The sequence below is a fragment of the Gopherus flavomarginatus genome, chromosome 1 (assembly GCF_025201925.1).
Source record: "Gopherus flavomarginatus isolate rGopFla2 chromosome 1, rGopFla2.mat.asm, whole genome shotgun sequence".
NCBI classification, from domain to species: domain Eukaryota; kingdom Metazoa; phylum Chordata; order Testudines; family Testudinidae; genus Gopherus; species Gopherus flavomarginatus.
In genome coordinates this window covers 366,813,786-366,837,413 of record NC_066617.1, presented here as the reverse complement: position 1 = coordinate 366,837,413, position 23,628 = coordinate 366,813,786, and the positions used below count along the sequence as shown (strand labels likewise).

The 23,628-nt window shown below is 54.2% G+C and overlaps 1 protein-coding gene across 1 annotated transcript in view; it reads left to right on the top strand.

The window, feature by feature from the left end:
- Positions 1 to 23,359, top strand: part of RHOG (ras homolog family member G) — a 35,309-nt gene extending 11,950 nt beyond the window's left edge. The window contains exon 2 of the mRNA XM_050925450.1: positions 19,067 to 23,359. Within this exon, the coding sequence (XP_050781407.1) occupies positions 19,102 to 19,677 (576 nt within the window). The 5' untranslated portion in view covers positions 19,067 to 19,101 and the 3' untranslated portion in view covers positions 19,678 to 23,359. The remainder of the gene's footprint in view (positions 1 to 19,066) is intronic.
- The last annotated feature ends 269 nt before the right edge of the window (positions 23,360 to 23,628 follow it).

Here is a 23,628-nt window from a genome sequence, read left to right as displayed (position 1 = left end):
AGTCTGGGTCTGGTCCCAGCCCCTGCCAGAGACAGGACACCAGCCCGATGGGACGATGAGTCTGATCTGGCTTGGCAGCTCCTTAGCCAGCAACTCCACTGCTGTTGAATTGCTCCTAGCGAGAGAGGCTCCGTGCTGACAGGCCCCATGGCAATCACTCAGGACACCTTGTGGGCTCAGTCCAGAGCAGGGAATGGAAGTGTGGAGGGGGCCTCGAGGGAATGGGCTGAGGCTGAACTGAACGGAGGAAAATTGAGGCTGAACTGAGATCTGCCTGGTACTGAGATCTGTTCAGCTGCGGAATAGCGTCCAGGGGATGTGATGGAAACCTTGATGCTAGAGGCATTTGGAGCTGGGTTTGCCTGAAGCCCAGAGAACATACCTGGGTGATGAGCTTTCACTAGCATAGTAGGACTTTTCCAAGCCCACCGTCTATGATCTGAGGGTTTATACCTACAGAAACCAGCAGGGCTCTGGGGAAGTTCGAGTCTAGTTCCTAGAATGTCCAAGTGCCCTTGTTTCCGTGCCAGGATTGAGGGCTAACATGCTGAAAGGCAGAGGCAGGGCTTTGGGAAAGTGAAATCTGCCCAGCTGCTCTTTCCAGTGATTTTATTAAATACAGAAAGTAGGATTTAAGTGGTTCTAAGTAGTAACAGACAGAACAAAATAAGTTACCAAGCAAAATAAAATGAAATGCGCAAATCTATGTCTAATCAAACTGAATACAGATAAGATCCTCACCAGTTCCAGAATGTTCTCTTTTACAGGCTAATCTCCTTTTAGCCTGGGTCCAGCAATCACTCACACCCCCTGTAGTTACTGTTCTTTGTTTCAGTTTCCTTTAAGTATCCTGGGGTGGTGGAGAGGCTCCTTCTTTCCAGCATCAGGCAGGGAGAACAGACCCCTGCTTGTGACGTATCCTCATTCAGGACCGGTGCATCTTACAGCTCTCCTCTTCCTGCAGTAGTCAGGGGAGGCAGGGAGAGGGGGCCTGGCTGGAGGCCATCCCAGAACTGTTGTGTTTTTACATTCATAACTGATGCACCAATCCCAGAGGTGCCGGGGCTCAGAACTGCCAGACCCAGAGGCAGGGCCGGCGCTAGCCATTTCGCCGCCCCAAGCACGGCGGCACACCGCGGGGGGCCCTCTGCCGCTCGCCGGTCCCGCAGCTCCGGTGGACCTCCTGCAGGCGTTTCTGCGGACGGTCAGCTGGTCCCGCGGCTCCAGTGGAGCTGCCACAGGCGTTTCTGCAGAGGGTGCGATGGTCCCGCTGCTCTGGTGGAGCTGCCGCAAGCGTGTCTGCGGGAGGTCCACCGGAGCTGCTGGACCAGCGGATCGTCCGCAGCCACGCCTGCGGCAGGTCCACCGGAGCCACCTGCCGCCCTCCCAGCAACCGGCAGAGCACCCCCTGTGGCGTGCCGCCCCAAGCACATGCTTGGCGCGTTGTGGCCTGGAGCCGACCCTGCCCAGAGGTGCTGGGGCTTAGGCCTGGCACAAATTAAGCCTTGCAGCACAGGGACCTTTTCCAGCACTGCAAGGCCTGTGTGTGGATGGCGGGCAGGACTCTCCTGCCCGATGGGAGGCTGGGCAGAGCAGGGGGGCCCTTCCCAGCTCTGTTCCCGTGGTACACCAAGGCCGTTGGCTCTGGCTGGGGAGCGTGGGCTTTCGCAACCTCAGAGCAGCGCTGACCAGGAAGTTCTGGTGGACCTGTGGCTCCTGGAGATCATGTCTACTTGCTGCTCTGGATCAGGCGCTTGCTGCGCTGAGCTCCGTGAGCAGCCTGGAGACCCCTGCTCCTGTCAGTGCCAGAGGGGCAGTTACTGGGCACCAGGGCTTCCCGTGTGGGCGGCGCTGGGAGAACGTCTAGGGACGGGCAGGGCTGTTGTCCCAGCCAGCCTGCGCAGCCTTCAAGAAGCCACATGACATCTAGAGCTGCTGGCTTGGTCCCTGGCTCCCTGCGTTAGCTTGGGTCTGTCAATAGCAGCCAACAAAGGCGTCTGCCTTTGGACAGGGAATCGATACTTGAGCAGATCAGAAACCAAGATTTGAATGCTAATAGGAGGAGCCGCCCTAGGAAATACGGGCCACAGAAGCAGAATTGTTTCTGCCTAGAAAGCGTTTGCATAACGGTGGAGTGGTTTTTTTCTCTGCTGAAGTTAGGAAATGGACGACAATAGCCAGCTCTTGGGCAGGAAGGAGCCTTCCAGGGAACAGCCGCCAGCCTGGCGGGTGGTCAGGAACCTTTGGCTATAGCCTGAGCCATGCCAGTGACTAGCTGTGTAATCTTGGGGAATCCACTTTGCCCCGATGCCTCAGTTTCCCCCTCTGCCGGATGGAGATAGTGAGCCTGAGACTTTAAATGATGTCTGTGAAGCCCTTTGGGATCATACAGTGTTAGGCTCTGCTCTTGAAATCAAGTTCCCTGGGCAGGATCAGGCCTAGCACTTTGCAGGGCAGGAGCCCAGATACCACGGTGATGGATGTGGGATAAGCACCTGGATCTCTATGTGGGGGTTAGACAATATTGTGTGTATGTCGACACCGCCCTCAGGCCAACTCTGCAAAGCTGTCCCAGCCTTTCCCAACCCCTCTAGAAAATGCAGCCGCCGCTCTACGCTGGGTGTGATAATGCCCGCAAACAGATGCTGCTGTCCTCTCCCCTTCCCAGTGAATGGCTCGCCTCCAGCAGAGCGGAGTTGTGCAGAGTTGCACAGGGAGAGGGGCTGGTGAACCTCTCTGGTACGTTCTCTAATCCTCCCGCTAACGGGATCACTCTGCCTCCAGGTGGGGGCAGAATCAGGACTCCTGGCTTCAGTCCCGGCACAAGCCCCCTCTCATATGGCCAGATCCTGCGCCCGGTGAAGTCAATGGGAATCTGTGTAGCCTACTGGGCTTCAGAGCAGGTCACATCTCTTCCAGGCCTCCACTGCCCCTCTGTAAAACGGTGATAACAACATGGACCTTTCTCCCATCACAGGGGACGTGGGGGGGTCCACCGGTGAATATCTCTGCCCGTGTACCCAACAGTAGTACTCAGTACCGCTCAGATACCATGGTGATGGGCACCGCTCCCGGAAGAACAGTGTTCCTCAAGCCCCTTCTGTCCAAGGAGCACAGAGCAAATGAGCTAGCTCTGTGAGCTAGGCGCCATCACCATTATCCAGGTGGGGAAACTGAGGCAAGATGCGGTGACTGCGGTTTTCACATTTCCCGAGTGTCAAAGCTTGGCAGGCCCCTCTCCCGCCCAGATCAGATTATCCACTCCCATTTCCCTGCCCTTCCTCCCCAGCACCACCGCCTCCCACTTCCCTCAGCAGCCTCTTGGCAGGGCTCCTGCATCCACCCTGCTGATCAGAGGGAGCGTCTCTAACTGATGCTGGCCCAGCGCCTCCTTCAGTGCAGCAGCAGCAAGGCTGCTTCCATTGGTTGCAGTGCAGCAAGTGGCCTGATCGGCTTTTTGGAAGCAGGAGGGGGCAGAGCAGAAATTATACCAAACTGCTGGTTACAGCACAAACTGCCTTGTGTTGCAGCTGGGAAGGGAAGATGCAGGGTGACTGGGATCTTACTGACAGCTTCTAATGTTGGGGCCCAGTGCCCCGCAGCAGAGTTTTCTGGTGCTCCACACACCAAGCGACGCCGGTGGAGTTAGAGGTGTGATTTTACAGCGGCTCTGCTCAGCTCTGTGGAACTTTGTACGTGGACATGCTGAGAGCAGTTCCAACTCGGCTTACAGGAGCTCAGCCTGTGGTGGGGTTGTAGGCACCAACTCAAGCCATAGAACTAACTTTAAACCATCACAGGTGCACACAGAATTAAACTGGTGCAACTGCTGGGTGTAGACAAGTCCTTGTAGTTCACACCTGTGCTGCACAGGTGTCCAGGTTCCTGGTCCCCTGAAGTCCTGCTCAGCGTGCCCTGGGATCTGGGTAACACCTGCGATGGATGCTCTGGGGAAAGTCTCCTCACTTCCCAGGCCTGGCCAGGAGTTTGGAGGAGATGGTAGCAAGTTCTTTTACCCCTTCACCCTCAGCATTTCAACATCCTCTGGGGTCTGGTCCATTCAGCTCCGATTCCTGCAGCGGGGGATATTCCTTGTGTTGTTAAATTCTGGATCTGGTCCCATTCCTATCCCTCATCCCCACAGGAGCAGTTTCCTTCTCTCCTTCATTACCCCTCTTATTAACCCCTCCAGTGCAGCAGCGTACAGCAGTGACTCCAGGTTGCTTTCCGAAGGATTTACAAGCCACCAAGACAAAGAGGTGTTTTGTTCTGCTTATTGAGTTCATGGGGGGGCACGGAGATGGCACACACCTGCCTTATTCCCCCTTCGTCCGCTCCAGCGGTAACTCTGGGCTCCGTATTACCTACTTCTGGCCCGCCAGCTCCTTCTGGAAAGGATTTGTTGCAGCCATCGGGGCAGGCCTTCTCACCTCTGTCTGGCTCAGAGTGAGAGGCAGCATTGTCTAGTGGCCAGAGCAGGGCACCTGGGGCCTAGTCCTGCCACGGCCACCAACTTGTTCTGCGACATTGGGCAGGTCAGCTGAGCCATCTGTTCCGTGGCTATAATAATCCTCACCCTCATGTGAGTACCCCCAGCTCCACCCACGTTCTCTGGGGCGGGAGAGGGGGCACCGTGCCCCCGAACGTCACCTGGCTGGGAGCTGGGCTGTGACAGGGATTCACATGGCTGGTCTTTGATTCCATTTGTGGGAGGGCCAGCTGCTCCCTGCCTGCCAGCTGCTGCCCCCACCGGCCCTGCATCTCCAGCAGTTCCCTGGCTGGGAGGGGCTAGGCAGAGCAGCACCCAAGCCACCAGGTCACCTGGTTCTGGTGACCTCACAAGACCTCCAGGGAGAGGAGCGTGAGGACAAGAGGCGGCCAGGACCTGGTGCTCTATATGCAGCTGCACAAGCTGCTCTTGTCCCTCCCCACTCTCGCCTCAGGGACGGACTCCCAGGTGCCATTGATTTAGTGAGAGGAGCAGGGTGGGACCAAGATCTAAGAACGGGAATGCCTCTTCCTGGGTTCAGATCCCAGCTCTGTCACAGGCTCACGGGGTAACCTTAGGCAAGTCACTTCCCCACCTCTGTGCCTCAGTTTCCCCATTTGTAAAACAGGGAATGGTACTGTCATGAGCTTGCTAGTGAGTGTACACCACTGCCCTCTGCTGGCTGGAAATAGGGCTGCACAGCTGTGGCCTGGCCCCTCCACTGCTCCCAGGCTCTCCTTTAACTCAGGTGAGAGAGACCTGTGGGTTCGGACCAGGAGGATCTGAAACTCCTCTCTCTAATTTAGCTTTCCCACAGTAGGCCCTTGTGTCTCACGTCTGTTTGTCCTTCCCCCTCGCCCCCCACTCGCTATTTCACCTGCAGGCTGGGAAGGAGGAGACGTGGGTAGTTTTATGTCTGTTTTCAAACATTTAGGAGAGGCTGGGATATTACAGAGCTGGTGGCTGTATAGATACCAAATAGACCAACTCCCCTATCCCCATGAAGCAGCATTTCTGCAGCATAGGATGTCCCAGCTGGCCATGACTTTGTTCTGATGCTTAGTGGTTTGCCTGTTCAGAGCACTGTGCAGGCATTCCCTCATTTAAGCCTAGGAAGCCAGTGTGGGTAAGTATCGTAATCCCCATTTGGGGAAACTGAGGCGGGGGAAAGGCCAAATCTTTCACACCTGGTGCGGCAAGTTAGGTCGCTAGCAAGGGGCCCGATGCAAGGGTGCTGAATGTTCACTGGCCAGCTGCAGCTCTCCGTGGCTCTCACAGCATTCGGGGTGCTCAGGTTAGCTCAGGATCTGTAAGTGACCTCTGGCGTCCTTTGCTGGCTGCTCTCTGTGGGTCCTACCTCAAGACTTATTTTTCCTGAGCAAGGGAATGGTGCTTTTCTTCCTGGAAGCTCACTAGGGCTGATCTGCTGGGGCAGACCTTGGAGTTCTAACAATGATCAGCTCAAATCAGGGACATGAACTCCCTCTAACCCTGTTCCAGCCCCTCCGGGTGGGTTACGGGCTGGGGGCTCATGCAGGGCTCGCCAGCTCCTCCTGCACCCTTGTGCCATGGGGCTTTGCTGGCTGCAACTGTGCCACACCAAAAGGGGACAGCTGTGGGGGGATTGTATCCCAAGACAGAGGAAGTCCAGTCAGGACACTGAGCTGTGGTGCACAAGGCTGCTACTCCAAGGGCCTCAGGAATGCAGCAAGGACAAGCCGGCACCCTGCAGGAAGGAAGCACAGTCCATGTGTGATAGACGCTGATCAGGTTGCTACTGGGTTGAAACTGCATTCTGGGAAACAAGAGACTTGCCAGCCGGATGCCTGTAGGGGCTGTGGGACAGACCAAGTGAAGGGCCATTTGGAAAGTCCATTAAGGGAGCTGGAACTCTGCAAGGCGGCAGGCATAGGAGGAAGATTTCCCACTATGCAAACAGGTAGTGTTATGCAAATCGATGTCATGCAAATCCACTGGACATTGATGAAAGGCAGCAGACTGCACACTACACAACACTGGCACCCGCGGTGCCTTCCCAGATCTGGGACTTTCTATCAGCGAGTCTGGGTCAGCTCCTGATTAACCATCCGATCGAGTCTGTTCAAAGAGGGCCCCATTTCACCCCCTCAGCCTCAGAGTCAATGGAAAAGTCCCAGTGACTTCGCTGGGAGCTGATGGCATTGCTGTATTAGCGCCATGCAGAGCGGCAGATCTCCTGAGTGGGTCCCAGCAGAGCAAAGGGGGAAGAGGGACTGCCGATGCCCACTCCCCTGGGGGCTCTTCACCCTCCTACTGGTCCTTGGTCACTTTGTGAGGGTCACCACAAAATACATAGAAGGTTGTTACAAGGAGGAGGGAGAAAAATTTTCTCCTTAACCTCTGAGGATAGGACAAGAAGCAGTGGGCTTAAATTGCAGCAAGGGAGGTGTACGTTGGACATTAGGAAAAAGTTCCTAACTGTCAGGTTTAGCGCTGGAATAAATTGCCGAGGGAGGTGGTGGAATCTCCATCATTGGAGGTTTTTAAGAGCAGGTTGGACAAACACCTGTCAGGGATGCTCTAGATAATACTTGGGGTATGTCTACACTGGAAACATAAGTCAACCTGCCGTGAAATGGACAAGCCAGCCAGCAGCCAGTGTAAGGGGTGCAGCGTCTACACGGACACTGCACTGCTCTAACGACACCAACAGACGCCTGACACCTCCCATGGAGGTGGAGTTATGATGCTGGTGTAGGAGGGCACTTCTGTCGGCGGGAGGAAGGCTGTAGTGTAGACACTGACATAATCAGGCTAACGTAAGTTGCCTGACTTCGACATAACTGCGTCGTGTGGACCAGCCTTTAGTCCTGCCATGAATGCAGGGGCCTGGCCCCCTCGAGGTCCCTTCCAGTCCTTCTACCTTCTGGCTCCTCCGGGGCCTTCACTAAAGTTTCCACCTGGATCAGTGTCCGTTAACATGAAACCCTTCCCTGTGCTCCTCGCAGCTCCCGGATTTGGCCTCAGCCTCCCTATGAGGCGTCATTATTCTCATTCCACAGAAGGGGACCTGGGAGAGCGCAAGCCATTTGCCCAGGGGCACCGGGCCGGTCTGGCCCAGGCAGGAACTGAACCCAGTTCTCCTGATCCCAGCCTAGGGACTCCAGCACAAGGCCACCCTTCCTCCCCTTCTGTCTGGCCTTGGAGCCAGCTGGCTGGGAGTCTCTGGTGCCCAGCCCCCGTGGGCTGTCCAGGCCTGGCCCAGCTGTGCAGCCTGGCTGGGAGCTGCTGTGATGGGGCTGCGGCCTGTCTGCCGTTGCACACGAAGCGCGTTCGGCGGGAGTGTATTTTTAAATCTGCTCTGTGCGTCAAGGGAAACTGGCGATCCCCTCCCCCGCCCCACTTGCTTCGCTCAGCCCCACAAGTCCTCTGCGCCGCTTTCCCACAGCCGGCCCAGCCGCTCTGCTTCCTGCCGCCAATCACACAGGCGGAGCGCTCTCCCTGCAGGGCCGGCTAGTCCCCACCCCGGGAGATATCTGCTCCCCCAGCCCTAGCTGGGTGAACAATCCTAAGTCGGGACGGTGCCAAAGGGCCTTGAGAAATCCTCTGCCAGGCTGGGAGGTGGGGCTGGGCTGGGCCTGCTCTGCGTTTCCTGCTTTCACTGTACGCCGGGGTTTTCACTTGCAGAGCTGGCGCTGGTGTGTCAGTTTCACCCCCAGCTTCGCGCCCTGTACTCTGTTCGCCTCCGGGCGCCCTGCCTTGCAGGGGGTTGCAGGAACAGGGCAGTGTGGAGATTCATTAGACTTCTAGGGAGAGTGCCTGTGTTTGGGCGTGGCCACCCCGCACCGCCCCCTTCTGCTCCGGCGTGGCACTGCTGGCACTCCCTGCCTCAGTGTCCCTCCCCCGATGTGGGTCTCCTCTGTGAGCTACACACAGGTCTGTGCTGGAGCTGCGGCTTAGCCCTCCAGCCGAGTCATAAATGGACTCAGCCCCTTCTGGGGTGACCCAGGTCCCAACAAACGAAAGGTTCTTCTGCCCTTCCTGGGCTTCTCTTCGGGTATCCCTCTGGGCCCCTTTCAGGGCTACCTTTGAGTCTTTCCCCTGCCTCAGTATAGCGCACTGGTCCTCAGGCTGGTCCCCTGAAGTACTCGGCCTCCTGCAGACACTGGCTTGTGGCCTTCCACAGGAGCCAGCCAGCCTCCCCACTCCCTTTGGTTCCATACCCGCAACGGCTCTATCTCAGCCTTTTCTTGATGCCCGCCGCAGGCTGAGAAGCAGCTGATTATGACACAGATGGGGCTGGCCCATCTCCCTTAAGGGACCAGTCACTCGGACACACTGCCACGTGAAGAGACTGAAAAGTGTAGGGCTGTTTATTTTAGTGAGAAGACAGAATTAGAGCTGGCCAAAAAATTTCACCGGAAATGTTACAAAATTATTTCCTCCCCCTCACACCTCACCCCGCATAGTTGTTGACTAAAGGGTCTCAGCCTGACAGTGAAAAACAAAACCTTCTCAGCACAAAATGCAGGTTTTTGAAAACCAAAACCTCAATTTTTCTACCGAGATCCAAAATGTTCTTGGTTTTGGTGAAGAAAGAAAGAGCACTCCACACCCACCCACCCACCCCACAGAGAAAATTTCCATCAAAAGGAAATTCTTCCAAAGTTCCATTGATCAAAAAGCCATTTTTAACCAAAAAGTGTTCCAATGAAGAAATTTGGAACAGTAGTAGACTTAGTGAAGGAGTAAAAAATTATGAATTGATAGAAATGGGAGATAAGGTGAATAGATGTTCCCAGCCCCTTAACAGGATGAGAAGGGGACAGTCAATGAAACGGAAAAGGAACAAAATGAATGTTGTAAAAGAACAAAACACAATATACAAATACAACAAGGAGTGTGGTGGCACCTTAAAGACTAACAAATTGATTTGTGTATAAGCTTTTGTGGGTAAAAAACCACTTCTTCAGTGGTCCAAATAAATCTGTTAGTCTTTAAGGTACCACCAGACTCCTTGTTGTTTTTGTGGATGCAGAGTAACCCAGCTCCCCTCTGATACTTGACATAATGTACAAATAGCCAGTGGAACTCATTGCCACAAGATATCACTAAGGCCAAGAGGTTAGCAGGGTTCAAAGGAAGATGGACTCAACCAGAGATTAAAAGGAAGCTTCCTCTGGGGGCATGTTATCCCACCGCTGCCTGCTGCAGCATTTCTTACATCTTCCCCTGATGCAGCTAGGGGATGCTTGATGCTGGATTAGATGGACTCCTGGTCTGCCCCAGCATGGCAGCTGCTGTGGTCCCAGGCTCCAGTTGGTAGGATCCAGGCTTTGAGGTTTCAGGGTTCAACCCAGGTCTGAGCTAGAAATGGGCAGCCCTCGAAAGGCTTCCCAAAGCCAGGTTCTTCTCCAAAGCGCAGCGACCTAGACATGTTGCAAGAACGGGCGTTCACAGGGGACTTCCTGATCTCGAGGTGCCCTGAGAATGGGGCTGCTCAGGGTATTTTGGAGCATCCGTTCCCGATCAGAGCCAGGGAGAGCAGAGGTGTGTAGCAATTGAGAGAAACAAAGCGAGCTCATCAGCATTTGGGGGCAGGGACTCTCTTGTCCAGTTCTTTGTTTGTCCGGCACCTTGCAGAACAGGGCCCTGACCCACGGCTGTCGCAATACACACAGTAGATGTGGTGAGAAAGAAGAGGGCTGTTTAAAGGCCTGATCTGACAGTGGGCCCAGATCCCCTATGCACCACGGCAGAGGTACAAAGGGGTACAAGGGGGAACAGAGAAAAAGCAACAGCTTAAAAGCCATGTTCACCAGACCGACCAGCGCAGTCACTTCCATAGAGCTCAGGGCGCTAATGTCTTCTCCAGCCCAGCCAATATACTGTCCAAGTGCCCTGCTCACAGACACTCTGGGTTTTTGCTCCCTGAGACAGCATCACCCCTGAGCGGTATCAGAGCCTGCCTTATAAAGGCCCCTGACTCCACCCCTTTCCCAGCATGCTTTGTTCAGAGGAGCTTGATATCCATGACCCATGGTGGCGCTAGCTAGTGCTACCCCAACATCCTGTCCTTGCCCTCCAGGTCAGAAGAAACCTTCCAGCATCACGTCCTGGCCTCTTTCCCAGAAACTAGACAGCCCCAGCCTGGTAACAGTAGGGAAGAGAGGAGCAGGGAGCTGTACTTTTCTCTCAAGATCCCTCACAAACAGATGGAGAATCCAAGTTTGGTTTGCTAAAAGGCAGAGCCTTTTCTCCCTTGATGCTCCTTTCTAAACCCCAGGAATGGTTGGTTCTGTGGCAGGTCTAGCTTGGTGGATAGAAGCCTCTGGCCAGGAGGGGAGGGAAGAAGGGAATCTGGTTCCTGGGTCTTTAGATCCTGGCTTTTTCCCCACACTTGGAAGCTAAACTTGTCTCTGCTATCCCTCGATGTCCCCCACAGCAGCTCTGTTTCCCTACCATCGCAGCACTCTCTTCCAGTAGAGATGGTGCAGGGAGACTGGGCGTCAGGCTGGGGCGGGTCAGGGTCCAAGCACTCTGAACTGCAGGGCTGTGAGGAGCTGAGATATCAGTTTGGCCCATTAGAGAGATTGGTGCCATTGGCAAAACTGGGGGCTGGCTCCAGGGTTGATTGGGGTCTAGGGTTTTAATCTGACCCACAAGGAGTGTTGGTGGAGTCCAGCTGGGCTGTGGGTCAGATTAAAGCCCCAGACTCCCACTCTGACATGCCTCTGTTCTTGTCCCTGTAGTCCTCCCTGAGAACACGGGCCTTTGTTCAAGTAAGAGGTTAAGAGCCTACTATTGCTACCAGAGACCTCTTTGGCTCAATCAGAGAACCTGCCTCTAGTCCTGCAGGCCTAGATTTGCACCTCTCCAATGGCCCCAGTGCTGGGTCATTCTATCCCCAGGCCTGGGTCTGCGTGTTGCCAGCTGCCTGCCCCCGAGAGGCTGCTCCCCTCTCATCTGTCCCATCGGCCTGGTGGCAGCGAAGCAGTTGGAACTTCACTGTGGCAGCTACGCCCTGGATCTTACCATGCTTCCTGGTCACATTTCCCAATCGACTTGTCCCTTTGCAGTCCCGCTGGTGTTTAAACCTAATTCGCATCCTGCTCAGGGCGACACTGGAATAATTAATTCAGGGGAGTGGAGGGGCAGTGAAGCCCGTTCTTGGGGGAGCGAGGGGTTTGCTTTATACACATACGTTATTCAATGAGGATAAATAATGTTGGTTACATAAATAATACCAGGTGGGGTACTGGAGTAGAGCAGTGGTTCTCAAACTTTTGTGCTGGTGACCCCTTTCACATAGCAAGCCTCTGAGTGTGAAATTATAAATTAAAACCACTGTTTTATATATTTAACACCATTATAATTGCTGGAGGCAAAGCGGGGTTTGGCGTGGAGGCTGACAGCTCGCGACCCCCCAGTTAATAATCTTGCAACTCCCTGAGGGGTCCCAACCCCCAGTTTGAGAACCCCTGGAGTAGTGGAAGGGGTAATGAGAAGTATTGGGGGGGGCACCCGCTATTCCTTCCTACCCCTTGGCATGATCTTGCTATGCTTTTCTACCCAGAGATCCCAAAGGATGTTTGCCATTAATGGGTTAAACCTCACAACCCCCCGTGAGGCAGGTACAAGATCATCCCCATCTTACAGATGTGAAAACTGAGGCACACAGCAGGGAAGTAACATGTCCACATTTACACACAAGTCTGTTCTGTGGTGCTTATCTGGCCCTGTCACACTGCTGGGAGGTTGGGCTGGGCTGTTACCCCATCATGCTGAGGGGGAACGAGTCGATGAAGCGACTTGCCCACGTCACACAGAAGCCAGCCTGAGCCCTCTCAGAGCCAAGGCTTCCTCCAAAGCCCCGGGCAGCAATTCAGCTTTGCTGATAGGGAGATTGAGGCCCAGGGAAGTGGGGACTTGCCTGGGGTCACACAGGAGATCCAGGCGCCCAGGCAGCTGTGCAAGCCGCTGCTTTCTCTTAGGAATCCTGGTTGTGGGGTGACGTCCCTGCTGCGCTCAGTCTGGGTGCAGGCCCCAGGTGGGGGTCCCGGGCTCAGTGGTTCCCTCATGGCAGCACGTGGCTGGCGATCAGCGCTGCCCCTCATGTGCCCTCCAAACGCCAGGGAGAGGGGAAGGTGTGGTGGAAGTGGTAGAATACACGGAGCGGGCAGATGCTGCGGGGCGAGGCAGCGGGACGGATGAACCAGCTGAGGGTTTCTGGCCTGGCCAGGCTGTTGGGGCAGAGGTCTGGAGGGCCAGGCCAGGAGGCCGAGGAGCAGGTCACAGCGGGAGGCAGTGCTGAGGGGAAAAGAGGCAAGCCGGCTTAGGCACAAAATGGGCTATACACAAGTATATACGGTAGGCTGCTGCAGGTGCCTTGCAGGGAGCAGGTGCCCCCAGGTACCCAATGCTGTCAATAGCCGCGATGCGCTGGGTGCAGGGCCGGGGTGGGGTGGAGGGGGGACACCGAGTATGCCCAGCTTTCCCCTTTGGAAGGGGGATGGCTGAGTGAGTGGCAGGTTGTTGGGAACATGGGGCCTGGGCAAGGGAGTTGTCCCTGCACTGTCCTAAGATGTGCTGCAGGGAGAGGGAGAGAGGTGCCGCAGGGAAGGAACTGGTTCCTGGATCCCATCCCTGCTGGCCGCAGAGGGCAGTGCGGGATTTCAATCCGCAGGGTAGATGCTGGGGACAGCACGTGTCCCATGCCACCTGGCTGCGCCGCACTGCAGCACGTGGGACCCTACACAGCTGTCCGGGGGCCATTTCAGGGAGGGAGGTCACTTGGGAATGCCAGTCCCACTGCAAGCCAGCCAGCTTGTGCGCCGAAGCCCCCTGGGTGCTCCTGCCTCAGGTCTGCGCCGTGGGGTTCCTAAGGGAAGGTGTGAAGCGGTGCAGGTGAAGGGGGTTAGGAGGCGCTGGCTCAGTGCGCCCCGGCTATTTGGGGGCTGGAGCTTGCTGCGGAGGTGAGGAGTGCGTGGGGTGGGGATGGCAGGGTGCTGGAGCATGCGACAGGGGTGACTACGCCGTGGCCAGGGCCGTCCTTAGGCATAGGCAACATAGGCAGCTGCGTAGGGCACCTGAAAATTTGGGGCATCACTGGGTCTTAGTGTCCACTCTCCTGTTTTCCTATCCCTGTTTTCACCCTTCCTGCAGGCTCCCACAGATGGCTGCTCTAGCCTGGTGAGTCTTCCTTGGGAGGGAATCTAGTAGTTAAAAGTGAAAAAACCTCCAGCCTGCCAGACCTATTAGCACATCATTGAAACTGTTAAAGAGACATTCAAGGGGTAATAAAGCCATTTAACAGGCATTTGCCAACCCCAAGGTATATACTGACAGGTTTCAGAGGGGTAGTCCTGTTAGTCTGTATCAGCAAAAACAAGGACGAGTCCTTGGCCATGTCTACATCTAAAATTTTGCAGCGCTGGTTGTTACAGCTGTATTACTACAGCTGTATAGGGCCAGCGCTGCAGAGTGGCCACACTTACAGCAACCAGCGCTGCAAGTGGTGTTAGATGTGGCCACACTGCAGCGCTGTTGGGCGGCTTCAAGGGAGGTTCGGGGAACGCGAGAGCAAACCGCGGCGAAGCTGGTCTCCTTTCCCGGTTTGCTCTCTCGTTCCCCGAACCCCCGAACAAGCAGGTCTCCTTCCCTGCGGTTTGCTGGGTGGTTCGGGGAACGCGAGAGCAAACCCGGGAAAGGAGACCAGCTTCGCCGCGGTTTGCTCTCGCGTTCCCCGAACAAGCAGGTCTCCTTCCCTGCGGTTTGCAGGGTGGTTCCGGGAAACGCGAGAGCAAACCGCGGCGAAGCTGGTCTCCTTTCCCGGTTTGCTCTCGCGTTCCCGGAACCACCCAGCAAACCTCAGGGAAGGAGACCTGCTTGCTCGGGGTTTGGGGAACGCGAGAGCAAACCGGGGAAGGAGACCAGCTTGATTACCAGAGGCTTCCTCAGGTATGCTGGGATACCTGCTTATTCCACGGAGGTCAAGAAAAGCGCTGGTAAGTGTCTATATTTGATTACCAGCGCTGGATCACCAGCGCTGGATCCTCTACACCCGAGACAAAACGGGAGTACGGCCAGCGCTGCAAACAGGGAGTTGCAGCGCTGGTGGTGCCCTGCAGATGTGTACACCTCCTAAGTTGCAGCGCTGTAACTCCCTCACCAGCGCTGCAACTTTCTGATGTAGACAAGCCCCTTGTGTCACCTCAAAGACTAACAAATTATTTGGGCATAAACTTTTGTGGACTAGAACCCATTTCATCAGATGTCCACGAAAGCTTATGCCCAAATAAATTTTTATACTGTCAGTTTCTGACTTTACTGACAAAAACAGTTGTGCATTAATGTAATATTTACACAGAACATGTCAGTCTACAGGACCTTAGTTTAAAATTTGCTTTAAAAATATTTCATTAGTGAGCTGGTGAAGATTATAAAATCACATTTCTAAAAAATGCTTGCATACAGTTTTAGATGCACAATCATCTTTAGCCTTAAATGTGTGGATCTTCACACATAGTTTTTTAAACAAATCCTTCAAAAGACCTCCCTTATCTAAAATACACATTTTAATTACTATAGTTAAAAAAAAAGTGCTTCCAAGTCTTCCTGTCCTTTCTGTCCATCCCTTCACCACCTCTCCCCCCACTCCCCACTGAAGAGAGCCCTTAAAGGGACAACAGTCCTTCCCTTCCAGATAGCTGGACAAAGAGTTCCCTTTCTTTACTTCTGACTATCCGACAAACTAGTTTTAAAAGAACCCTCCAGCAAAATCAGTACCTTAGTAAGAAAAAATCCTTGTTATACCTAAAATCTTTGGAAACATATTTTTTTAAAGTTGGTGAAATTTCATAACCATGTCTCTTGTTATGGAGATCACACAAAGTAAATTACTGTTCCCTTTTTCTAAAAGCAATGAACATTGTTATGAACACACTAAATCTCTATGATTAATTTAAAAGAATGTCTTTGTTTCAGTGAGTTAAATATGTAGTAATCTGGAATGCTGGCTTAAGATTTGAGTACATTTAAAATATAAATTCAACTTAGAAATACTGATGAAGAAAATGTAAAACAGAGAAGAGCTGCATCATGTATTCCATTATATGTAATGTTGTATTCAGCAGGACAGCTGACTCACCCTTACTATGAAGTTTTTGCAAATAAATCTCTGACAAACTTCAGGGCATATCAAAAAACCTGTGACTGACATTTTTTATTCCCAAATTTTAGTGCTTTTAATTAGGTACTTTCTTCATGTCCATTCTGCATGAGGGAGAGTGCATGGAAGTCTCTGCGGGGAACTGTGACTCTCCGCCATCATGAGGCAGGCTGGGCATCTCATTATCCTTTGCTGTCAAGTCCCTCCTCCCCCTCCCCCACCAGGCTGTGAGCTTGGGCTGCCATCTGGCATAGGGGCACCAGTTTAATAATACTGCGTAGGGCCCCATAAATCCTAAGGATGGCCCTGGCCGTGGCTTTGCTGGAAAAGCCCTCCAGCCAACTTGACTGAGAGGGAACCTGGTTTTCCCCACGTGTTTCGATGTGTGTTACAGCGCAGGGAGTTACTGGCCTCACTAGCTATCCACCTCTCCGCACAGATCCAGCCCACCTCTAGCCCCCTGCACAGCAATTCACTCCCATGCCCCCCCAGCTGTCTCCCCTACACCGCCAGATTGCCCTGGTCCCCCACTGCCCTGCTCCCAGGCCTCAGTCTTGAAATGAGTATTTTTCAAAGCAGTTGCAGATAAATGTCTAGAAGTGAAATGGGGCAGGGCTGATAGGAGCATGGCTGTAGGGGGGTGAGGGGAGGAGATGGCACGTGAGCTGAGGGGTCGCAGTTCACAGAGTCTAACAAGCTGTCTACAAAGTTACGAACAATCGCCATGGAAGCCTTTACTCCAGTTACCAAGGTGCAGTCACCTCTGGGGTGGAACACAGCTGCAGTGCATAGGAAAACCAGGTTGCAGTTCAGGACAGGAGGTGGAGCAGAATAATATACCCAAGGGCAGCAGAACAGGGTACTTGGAGAGGCAGAATGCAATTACCCATTAATCTGCTCAGGACATCTGGGTTCACAACCCTGCCCTGCAGAAAGGGCCCTCTGCAATCAGGATGCTTGGCCTTATATCTCCTCTGAAAGGGGGCATCGGCTTAGTACTGACTGGAGGGAAGAGCACCCCCTGGCAGCTCCCCAACATCCCGCCCCCCACAGCACCTGGGTTTTCCTTGGACATCTTCCATCAGAGCCAGGAGTGGGCTGAACCCTTGGTAACTTGAACGATCCCACGAGATCATAGCCTGGAAAATGGGCCGTGAGGCTGAGCAACAGGCCAGAGCAAGCACTTGCTTCCAAACTTTTCCCACCTTCTAACAGCAAGGAGATTGGAGCCTGTACTGGGCCAGCTGCCTATCAGCCTCCTCCAGATCCGTTCACGACACTTCCTGGCAGGGTCCCGTGCACTGCCACCGCCTGATGAATGAGCATCTCTCTTCTCACTATCATTCCCTGGGGCATGTGATGGCAGTGGGTGATTATCTCCCCTTCTGCCCCTGGCCAGAATCTTATCAGCACTAGCTACAGCTTCTGATCGTGCCTAGTGATAATACCGTGTGTCTAGGGGGCAGGGCTGGGGTCTGTTCCTGGATCTCCTGCTCTGTTGACCACACCAAACAGGGCTAATGAGGCTTTTGTAAAGTGCTTTGAGATCTATGAAGGGGAAAGTATTTTAGAATTTATATATATATATATTAGGGTTAGAAGGGACCTCAGGAGGTATCTAGTCCAACCCCCTGCTCAGGGCAGGACCAATCCCCAGACAGATTTTTTACCCCAGTTCCCTAAATGGCCCCCTCAAGAATTGAACTTACAGCCCTGGGTTTAGCAGGCCAATGTGCAAACCATTGAGCTATCCCTCTCCCCCAAGTGCTTATGCCAGTGCTAGCTTTTCAGCCACATAGATCTTCTTCAGGGCTGGGAAAGGGACTCCCAGCATCCCAGCTGAATGCAAGGTGGAATGGTGTTGTTTAGCATTAGTACTTAGCACATAGTGGAAGGGCCCATTCAAGGTAGAGTGGCCCGTTATCACTTCAAAGGTCACAGCACAAAAAGAGGGGGTGAGTGAGTTACAGATCCTTGTAATAAGCCACATATCCAGTGTCTCTGCTCAGGCCATGAGTTTCCGTGTCTAGCCGAGTTTAAGCTCCCAGGCTCCTCTTTTGAAAGTGCTGTGAAGGTTGCCTTTGAGGATGAGGATGGATATTTGCCCATCGCTGTAATGCAGCCAGTTCTAGGATGGAGTGTGGCAGCTGCTTAGCAGTGCACTGCCCCACACAACAGCTCTTCCAGGCAGGAAGGGAAGCAGATCCTATATTTAAGTGAAACTGCACAGAGAAAGTAGGGGAGGCCGAATGTAATCGCAGGTACTGGGATTTGGCCAGATAAGCAGAGCTAACACCGTTATTACTGGTCATCAACATGCAGGACATCTGGCATTGTCTTTTGTTACCTTCTGCTCTTTCCAGCTGTTTGGCGTAATGACCCACCTACTATCGCCTGTCTGAGACTTAGATTACAAACTCTCTGGGGAAAGAGACCATCTATCTGTCCAGCACCTCGCACGATGGAGGCCATGGCTCTGGACTGGGCACACCTAGGCACTACCGCAACACAAATCAATGACTTCAGTTGTGTGTCTCCTCTGAGCCCCAGCACTTGTCTGTGTGCCCCTCACCGTGGCATCAGAGTGCTGGCTCAGTGCTGACTCGGTCACCAGCACAGCTTTCCCTGAAGGCCTCCTATCCTAGCGAACACATGGCCCCTGAGACGCCAGCTGGCCCTGGTGTGAATGAAGTGAGGCTCAGGAATCTTGAGGCTTCTAGTGGATGGAAGCGATGTGTGCTGGAGAGAAGTGGGGCTGGGGTGCCAGAACGGGGGCATACCAGCCGTAAGGGCAAGACATGGGGAGAAAAGATGGAGAGGAGTGAGTGGGGGGCAGTGACTTGAGGGAGGAGACGGTGCGAAGGTGGGGCTCAGGGACAATGGGTGGTGCAGGGGTGGGGGCAGGGCCTTGGGGGGAAGAGAGGGGCCTCGGGGAAGTGGAGGCCAGAGGCGCAGGGGCTCGAGGAGAAGGGGCAGTATGAGGGTGTGGGCTCAGGGAGAAGGGGTGGCACTGGGGCTCAGGGGGAAAAGGGTGCGTGGGAGGCAGAGGCGGCATAGAGGGGGCAGGGGCACGTTTCGGATGCTGGTGGCCGGGTTCCCCCCCCACTTTTCGGGAGCTTCTGTCGCCCCTGACTTGGTCATGTCTCAGCGCGGCGGGGGGGGGGGGGGGGGGACGACACAATGAGATGACCTTCCAGCCCTACATTGCTGTGATTGTAGGTCTAAGTGCATGACCCTGGGTGGGAGCAGAAGGCTGGTCAAATGGTAGCTGCACTTACTTGTCTTCCACCCATCCTAAATTCTGAAGACTGGAAGGTGCCCTTGTGATCACCTACCCTGAGCCCCCGGGCATAGCGCAGGCCAGAGCCCATCCCCAGCGCGTCCTGCACCGAGCTCGCTCTCATTGACTCTGTCTCCTCCCCCTCCAGGTTGCTGAAGCGGAGCCCAGGGAACGTGAGCCGGGATGCAGAGCATAAAGTGCGTGGTGGTGGGTGATGGGGCGGTGGGGAAGACCTGCCTCTTGATTTGCTACACCACCAACGCCTTCCCCAAGGAGTACATCCCCACTGTCTTCGACAACTACAGCGCCCAGAACACGGTGGACGGCAGGACTATTAACTTAAATCTGTGGGACACGGCAGGCCAGGAGGAGTACGACCGGCTCCGGACGCTTTCCTACCCCCAGACTAACGTCTTCATCATCTGCTTCTCCATAGCCAGCCCACCCTCCTACGAGAACGTGAAACATAAGTGGTACCCGGAGGTCTGCCACCACTGCCCCAATGTGCCCATCCTCCTCGTGGGCACCAAGAAGGATCTGAGAAACAACCCCGATGCCATAAAGAAGCTAAAGGAGCAGAATCAGTTGCCCGTCACCACCCAGCAGGGGGTCAACCTCTCCAAGCAGATCCACGCCGTCAAGTACATGGAGTGCTCCGCCCTCAACCAGGAAGGCATCAAAGAGGTCTTCACGGAGGCTGTGCGAGCCGTCCTCAACCCCGCCCCAGTGAAACCTAAAAAGCCCTGCATCCTTTTGTGAAGAGGACTCCAGAAACCTAAGCGGTGTGGCCGGGCTTGGTGGCTGCTTGGGGTGGGGGAGGGTGCTGTAGAACCCGGAGATGATCCTGCCCTTGTCCCTCTGCTCCCAGTGATGCTAGTATGTACAGCCCTTCTCTCTCCAGACGCTTCCCAGCTGTCTGTCCCAGGACACGGCAAGGGAAATCCTGCCTCCATTGTATCCCGCGTGCCTCAACCCCACTCCCCAAGCCTTGCGTCCTTCCAGTGAAGGCACGATTGGACAGCTGGGTGCCACGAAACCAAGGCTGTTCTCGATAATAATAAACCACGTTTGCACTAATACATAGATTGTCTTGGATCACATTTTGGGGGGAGGGGTAAACCTTGATAAGTCATTAGGTGGTTTCCCCTCCCCTTTGATGTGACCCCAAGGAGTCCCTGGTCCCATCATGTTCTCGGGACCTGGGTACGTAGCTCGCTTGGGGATGAATGGCTTCCACTTCTTGGTCAGCCATTCAGATGGCCACTAAAATGAAATCGCTGCACTGCAACCCCCTGTCCTGAGAAGTGAGTGCTCAGACGGCATCTGCAACCACTTGCGCCACCTCCTTGGCCTTTGGTCCTCCAAACCCATCAGTTCCAGGGATGGAAGGAAACCAGGAACCTTGCTCAGTGCTAAAACACGCCCGCCCTCCAGGAGCTGTGGCTGCTTTGGTTGTTTGATGGGGCCACTGAGCCATCCTGCACAGCTGACAGAACTGGAGTAATTGCTGAATTGCAGGTTGAAGCTCATCAGCTGCCAAAGAAGCAAGTCCCTTTGTCACATTGAAGACCTGCCAGTGTTTCCACGGGATTGACTTGTGATTTGCCGGGCGAAGGAAATTATAAAACTTTTTCTGATTGTCTTCTCCTGGCTTCCTCAATATTCATTCTGCTCTGAGCCCCACACAGCCCTTCACTGGTAGAGACCACCTGGCCACACGGCATGTTTGGAAAGGGAACCCCTGTGTGAAGATGCTTTCGACAAATCCCACCTGTTTACAAAGAGAAGGCATTTGTGCTTACATGGACGGGGGCTGTACTTCTGGGCTTTTTTCTATGGCGTTTTTGTTTTCTTCTGAGATGGCCCCATTTGCAGAGACATATTTACAGAACCGGAGGCTACAACCGCGCTGGCTACACACATCCTCTTCCACGGCTGGAATAAGGCGGCCTGCACCTCCCCACGTGGGTCACCTCTTTACAAAGAGCACCACGCTTTGCTGAGCACAGGTGCATTTTGCTGCTTGCATTGAGATCATGGACCAGTTCCTCCTCCTGCACCCAGCCACCTCTTTTAACGAGACCACGTGTCTTCTTCCTGGGGACCAGACCAGCCCAAACTGCTTCAGAAGCTACCTACTCTATTGGTCTCCTGCTTAATGAGCTACAGCCTAGTCACCTAGTGCTTATTTGAAATGGGCAGTGCTGTGAAGATCATGTGCCCAGCAGGGAGATTTTGAAGACTTCAGTGAAGGCCTTCAGGGAAGTGTCTCTCCTCCTTCTTGTCCTGTTTCCCTCAGCTGCCCTTTGAATCCTGCTGCATCACAGCGCAGCTTGTCCCAATGGAAACCTCCTAACAGTACACCCTGAATCATGGTGCTTGGTCCTGCCCTGCATGCAGGGGCCTGAACTAGAAGGCTTCTCAAAGTCCCTTCCAGTCCTACCATTCTATGTTTCTATGATCATCTCGCTGCTCCCCATTCTGATTCAAGCTCAGCACTCAAACCTGGCCTGTTGATCCAGGAGAGGCAAAGAATTGTGACCAAACGTCACTAAAAGGAAAAGAGCTCAGGGGGGTCGAAGGGGGTTCAGTTTCATCCAACTGATATTATATGGCATGGTAGCAAAAGGCAGAGTGGAGGTGATTTTCTTTTTCGGAGATTGCAACGGAACGCTGGGAAGAGGGAGCAGCTCGTGGGACAGCCTGGAACTCCATGGGTCTCTCTAGGCACCAGGGTCTGTCTCCCCTCATCCCTCTCGCCACATCTTTAGTGCCTTTGCCACGCTCACAGCTGACTGCTTGACCGGGGCGGGTGGAGGGGGCAGCGCAGCCCGTTGGCCCTGATGATGGCTGAATAATGATGCAAGAAATTACTGCCCAGCAGGGTGTCCCGTGAGGTCCTGACCAGGAGGGCCTGGCCCCCTTAGTTAGCGAGGTCAGATAAGGAAGCTGAGACCAGTGGGAAGTCCTGCGATGGCAGGGAAGCACTATCAAGATGCAAGTGCGCTGCTCACTCTTTCACTCAGGGTCAAGCAGCCGCCGTGAGCCGAGGACAAGGGAATCCTGACTTTCGTCCTGATAGGCTGCAGCCCTCTCCGTTGAATGCGGAGGAGAGGTTCTGGTGGAAGAGTGTTCATTGCGTGTGCCACAGCGGAGAATTCAGGTGGTGCTGGCGGTGGGTTTCCACTATATTTCTGCCCCCTTCTGTAGCACGAAGCGGCAAATATTTAGCCCCATCCAGCTAACGCAGCAGTGACGAGCATCCAGCAGGCTTAGCCAGCCTTGCCATTAATAGCGGAGGGAGTCCCGGGCGGTGGCGTCAGTGCTGAGCCTGGTTCGGCCACGGGTGTCGCTGATGTTCCAGCAGAGGTGGAGCTGGTAGTATGGGCCATTCTCCTTTCGCTGCAGATTCTACAAGCTGGGGCCCCTGGTTCAAATCCTTGGGTGGGTCTTCCCAGAAACCAGCATTTGCTCTGAAACCATCTCAGTAAACATCTTCTACCACGAAGGGTGAGGTGATGCCAAGGAAACCTCCATCCCTCTCTCCAGGCAGACTGCTGGTGGGACCCAAAGGCTTTGTGTGTGACCGTGATGACAATAATTTCAGAAGAGAAAATAGCTCGAAGCAGGTCAGCACTGGGCTTAGAACACCAACCTTCTGCTCCAGCCCTGGAGAACGCGCCCCCTAGGGTGACCAGATGTTCCAATTTTATAGGGACAGTCCTGATATTTGGGGCTTCGTCTTATATAGGTGCCTATTACCCCCACCCCATCCCAGTTTTTCACACTTGCTGTCTGGTTACCCTAGAGCCCCCTGAGCTACAGGAGAATCCAGGTTAGTAGGATGAGCATCAGCGCCCATGCGCTCCGGCGGCTGCAGCCTTTAGGGGGTGACATGGCCAAAGATGCTTGAGCAGGTCCCAGCCGCCCAGCAGAGGGGCGATGGCAGGGCAGATACAATCCATGCACTGCACTGCATATAGAGTAGCCGACAGGGCCCAGGAAATTAGCCCAAACAAGGTGGACATCGCCTCTGTGGGAGCTGCCTTTGCTGGCTAACATACCAGTGTGAAAGGCAAGTGTGAGCTCCGAGCTGGGGGAGCCGAGGAAAGGAGCTGACTATCGAAAGCGATCTAACATATGGTGTATACAATCCAGCCGGCAGCAATTTCTGAGGGGGGGCTGGGAGCAAAGCCCCCGCCGGCTCCCGCAATCCAGTGCCATCTCTTTATTTCTGCTGACATGTCTTTAAGGGCAGTTCTGTCTCTGTTTTTAATACTTTTGTGAAACCAGAGCCTGGGTTGTAAATGAATCCCACGTTGTACGGAGAAGAGACTTGGGTCCTGTGGGATCTGCTTATTAAAAAGGAAATTGAAACAATAGGGACTTACTGCCAGGAGGTCCGCGCGGTGTTGCTTTAATAAATAGAATATGTCAAGGCTCCCTGTGTCTCCTGGGCTCTGCTTTCTAACCCTCCGGGTGGGGAGTGTCTCAGCAGCTGGGGAAGAGATGGCCCTGGCCTGGTTCTAACAGCTACTTGGATTAGACACAAGTGGACTCTCCAGTTTCTTGTGATCTCTGTCCAGGGCTCTTATGTTGCACCCACCCCAGAGTATCGGAGCCCCCATTGAGATGATCATGATGGTCCCTTCTGACCTTCAAATCTATGAATCTCCCCAGGAGAGGCCTCTCCCCGTGTGGCTCCAGCCG